The sequence below is a fragment of the Etheostoma spectabile genome, chromosome 23 (genome assembly GCF_008692095.1).
Source record: "Etheostoma spectabile isolate EspeVRDwgs_2016 chromosome 23, UIUC_Espe_1.0, whole genome shotgun sequence".
Lineage (NCBI taxonomy): Eukaryota > Metazoa > Chordata > Actinopteri > Perciformes > Percidae > Etheostoma > Etheostoma spectabile.
In genome coordinates, this window is record NC_045755.1 from 15,769,357 (window position 1) to 15,773,554 (window position 4,198).

General features: G+C 38.9%; 1 protein-coding gene across 1 annotated transcript in view; it reads left to right on the forward strand.

Moving 5' to 3' along the window:
* golgb1 (golgin B1) overlaps positions 1–3,993 on the forward strand; it is a 21,838-nt gene extending 17,845 nt beyond the window's left edge. The window contains exons 17-20 of the mRNA XM_032505460.1: positions 878–978; positions 1,063–1,134; positions 2,151–2,238; positions 2,349–3,993. Of these exons, the coding sequence (XP_032361351.1) occupies positions 878–978; positions 1,063–1,134; positions 2,151–2,238; positions 2,349–2,486 (399 nt within the window). The 3' untranslated portion in view covers positions 2,487–3,993. The remainder of the gene's footprint in view (positions 1–877; positions 979–1,062; positions 1,135–2,150; positions 2,239–2,348) is intronic.
* Positions 3,994–4,198: the final 205 nt, after the last annotated feature.

The window sequence follows — 4,198 nt, forward strand, 5'->3', positions numbered from 1 at the left end:
ATTATAGCGTTTCAAGCGAGCTCTAAATCGAACACAACTAACCCACACAGCCAACGGACGGGACGCAGCGCTCCACAAAATAAACAAAATATTGCATACTTTCGATATATTGCGATAACAATATTGCATCTTGCACCCCTTCATCTTTTAGTTCTACATCTCATACCACATTGGGAATAAATAACTGGACCTTCAGTCGCACAAATCTTAAAGGTGCTCTAAGCGATGTTGGGTGACGTTACTTCTTGTTGACGTTTGAAATATTTTCAAACAAAACAAGACTAGCTCGCCGCTCCCTCCTCGTCCTCATCATCCCCTCCCCTCCCATCCATGCTTCCGCGCACTAAACCCCCCCAACCCCCACCCCCAAATTCTTCTGGTCGGTTATTGGCTGGAACACTGGAACTCTGTTTGTGTATGCTTCGTGGTGCAGGTGGGCACGGTTTTTATTTTTTTATTTTTTTTAAAGATTGTTTTTTTGGCTTTTCCCTTTTATTATATGGTTATGATAGACATGAAAGGGGGAGCGAGATGGGGGATGACACGTAGCAAAGGGCCACAGGTCAGACTCAAACCCGGGCCACTGCAGGACTCAGCCAACGTGGTGCAAACGCTCTTACTGGGTTAGCTAGAGGCCGCCCCGGCACAGTTTATTTTCGTTGCAGTTTGTAGACCCTGGGCTGTTTTTTACAGTGTGTTCTGGGGACAGGCAGCTCGCGGATAGTGAGGAGGTGTTTGCTGTATGTGACAACAAATGTTCTAGCCTAAAACACCCGTGACATCGCATAGAGCACCTTTAATTGGCCCTCCAAAAAATTTGGCTCGCAGAAGGCATAATTTTAAACTATAAAATCATCAGTAATTATCTTCTCTGCAGGGCACGGAGGAAGTGGACAGTGCTCCTGGAGCCCCACAGGAGCGGAGTAGCCTGGTAGACAGCCCCGCATACGTAGCTGAGGTCAAAGAGCTACAGAAAAGGTATAGTATAGGTCAAACCTTAACAGAAATACTGTTACAAGTATTAAAGTAAAGTATAATCCATGTTAAACTCTTTTGAATCAGGCTGGATGAAGAGATGCAGCGGAGAGTGGTTGCTGAGGAGCAGCTAATGGAAACACAGGATCGACTCAAACGGTAGGAAATGTGACAAGATAAAGAGAAATTAAAGCTGCTATAAGCAATATTTTTATATTAACAGTAGGTCAAATGACTGTGTGTAATATATAAAGCGTGGCTAGTGCAAAACGTAGTTATCATCTGACTGCAGTTCTCCTTAGCTCTACAGAGCTTGTTTAAGGGTCTTTTTTTGGTTCTTCGGCCCACTTTTCTTCACTATTTTTGGTTCACTCTAACCACTCTCCTCAAAGTTTTTTGCAGGAGGCTGATGTATTTGGCAAAAAAGCTCAGATGAAAGCTCTGATGAAGCAACCGTTCACTACCTTCTCAGCTACAAACTACAGAACACAAAGTTAGCCACTAGCTGGTTAACTAGTGACTAGTTAGCAGATAAAGAAACAGATATTTCCCTCAGGAGTTGCTGGAGACCAAAACAAAGCTAAAACTGTAAACTGCTAGTTGTCTAAATAAGTCATTGTTTGCCAACAATATCAATGTAGGAAAGGCAATATGTTGATGTTTTGTTTACAGCTTGTAACCTACTAAATCTAGAATACCTTCACATTCATGTATCTAGCATATACATCAAGAAGCATAAAAACAAATAGTGGTACCATATACACCATAAATATGCTATGACTGCAACTAATGGCTATTTAAGTATTTATTTACACATTTTTTCTCGATTATTTGTTTGGTCCATCAAAGCAAAATAGCGTAAAAATGTACATCACAATTGTACCAAAACCAAGCTCAAATTTTAAAATCTTGCATTTTTTGTCTAACAAACGGTCCACAACCAACTGATACTCAATTACCGGTAATAATATTAGAAGGCTGAGAAACATTGATCATTAGATTGTTCTTGATCCAATGTTTTAAATTGTATAATTTTGAGACTACTATGAGTCTACCCTGAGTGCTTTCATACACTTTCTGTTGTTTTTTCTGCAGGCAAATCATCTTTTAGCTCTGATAAATGTGTTTATTTACAAGATATGACAGCTAACATCCGTTTTTATTATTATTATTAGTCATAGCCAGGCTAAATGGCACACTGCACAAGAAGAGGATCACTCAGAGACTGCTGTTTTTATCGAGCCGGAGGGAGCTGTCACTCGAGTAAGGCGCCACTAATGTGCTGTACCCCCTCATCTGTCATCTTAATAACTAAAATAATAAAGACTTATGAGCTGAATGTTTCCCGTAACCTTGTCATCTCTCTCTTGCAGACTCGGAGAGGTGGCCCGGGTTTGGTGCGAATGCTCAGAGTGGCCTTCTGCTCCCGCCAGCGTACCCCTCTGCTGTTCAGCCTCTATCTGCTCACTGTGCATGTCCTGCTGCTGCTGTGTCTAGGCGGATACCTCTGAAACCAAAAACAAACCCGACAGAAAAGAGAGAGAGCTAGAGAGAGAGGAGGGGAAATAAAATGGAAATGTGACACAGACCTAACCCAAGCCATCAATATGTTTTCTTTTTTTATATAAGGGTGTGAAGGCTCTTCTACACCCAAATGTTGCACTTTAAAGGACTTCATCTTTTAGCCAAAGTATGTAGATTTATATAGGATGTTGCTCTCCTATGACTTTGAGGAAAATGTATCCCTTTTTGTCCACCAAAACAAGTTCCTTCCCAAGAGCATTTTTAGAGGTTAAGCAAACGATAATGTGTTAATTAGTCATCTTTAGAGGTGCTTTTAGGGGGATTTGTTACTGTTGGACAGAGCGAGCCTAGTTTATTAGAGTGGTATCAATCTTGTCTCTGGCAAAAAAGCAGTTAAGCATATTTCACAAGATGTGGAACTATTCTTTCAAGATGGCTTGAGGTTTAGGATGTGCTGTTATAGCCCAGTCTCTTCCTCTTCTACTCATTTCATGCATAAAAACGGAGCACAGTGCAATTTCTGTTCTTACACATTCCTATTGTTTGTTTGCTTTTCTTTTCCTCTAATATAAATCACATTTAAAAAAAGGGACTGATATTTGTACATTATGTACATCTATTTGTATGTCATTTGGATGTAGGTTTCCCTCTTGTGTATCCAACAAGATTCCCTGCTCATGATTCTGTTGCACAGATTTAGATTTTACAGTTCGCTCTGTAGTTTTTTATGGCAGAGGAAGCAGTTATTTTGGTGCAATGTTGCCCTAGTGTGGGTTCATTCCAGAGGAGAAAGACTGCTGTGTTTTCTAATGATATCCATCCCGTTATAAACTGTTCTGATATAGCATAATTTATTGCCCATAACAGTTGGAATTATTCACTACCTACATATATATTGACATCATCCTCTTGATTCTTGTTTATTTAATCGGTCACTGTTGGTGAAATTATCCCTCTGTACTCATCTTCTCTATCAATTTCTTATGTTCTTTATATCTTACACACAGAAATATACTGTAAATAATGTTACAAAAGGGCTGTATAGGACACTAAAATGTAATAAAAGTGTTGGAGTTTAGATCAGGGACCAGGGACAGATCTTGTCAAGCATTAATTATTTGTTTATTTGTGTCTGTAGAAAAGAAAATACAGACGTTGGGACTTTTGTTTACTGATTTTTAGCCTCTGTTAATTTTTAACACAAATTTTCCCTTTCATGGTAAAGTGCTTAAGAAATGGGTATCATTAATCAGTGATTTTGCCATTTCAGTAAACAATTCTAAATATGGGAGTGATGTTACAATTAAGCACTGGTGTTAAAAAAAAATAACAATGCTTCATATGTGTAAGGTGTCCTTGAGTGTTGGAAAAAGGCACCCATAAACAAAATGTGTTATTATATGGGAGGAATGATGATATAAACACACTGTTGCTGAGACACTATCACTTTTTGCTAAAGTGCTTATAGCACCTAATAAAGTGTAAACATGTGAATTGTGTCTGGCTGGCAGTCATGAATTACTGTTAACATACAGTGAGGGAAAAGCATATTTGATCCCCTGCTGATTTGGAACATTTGTCGACTGACAAAGAAATGATCAGCCTATCATTTTAATGGTTGATTTATTTAAACAGTGAGAGACAATAACAAGAAAATCCAGAAAAACACAGTTGATTTGCATTTTAATGAGGGAAATAA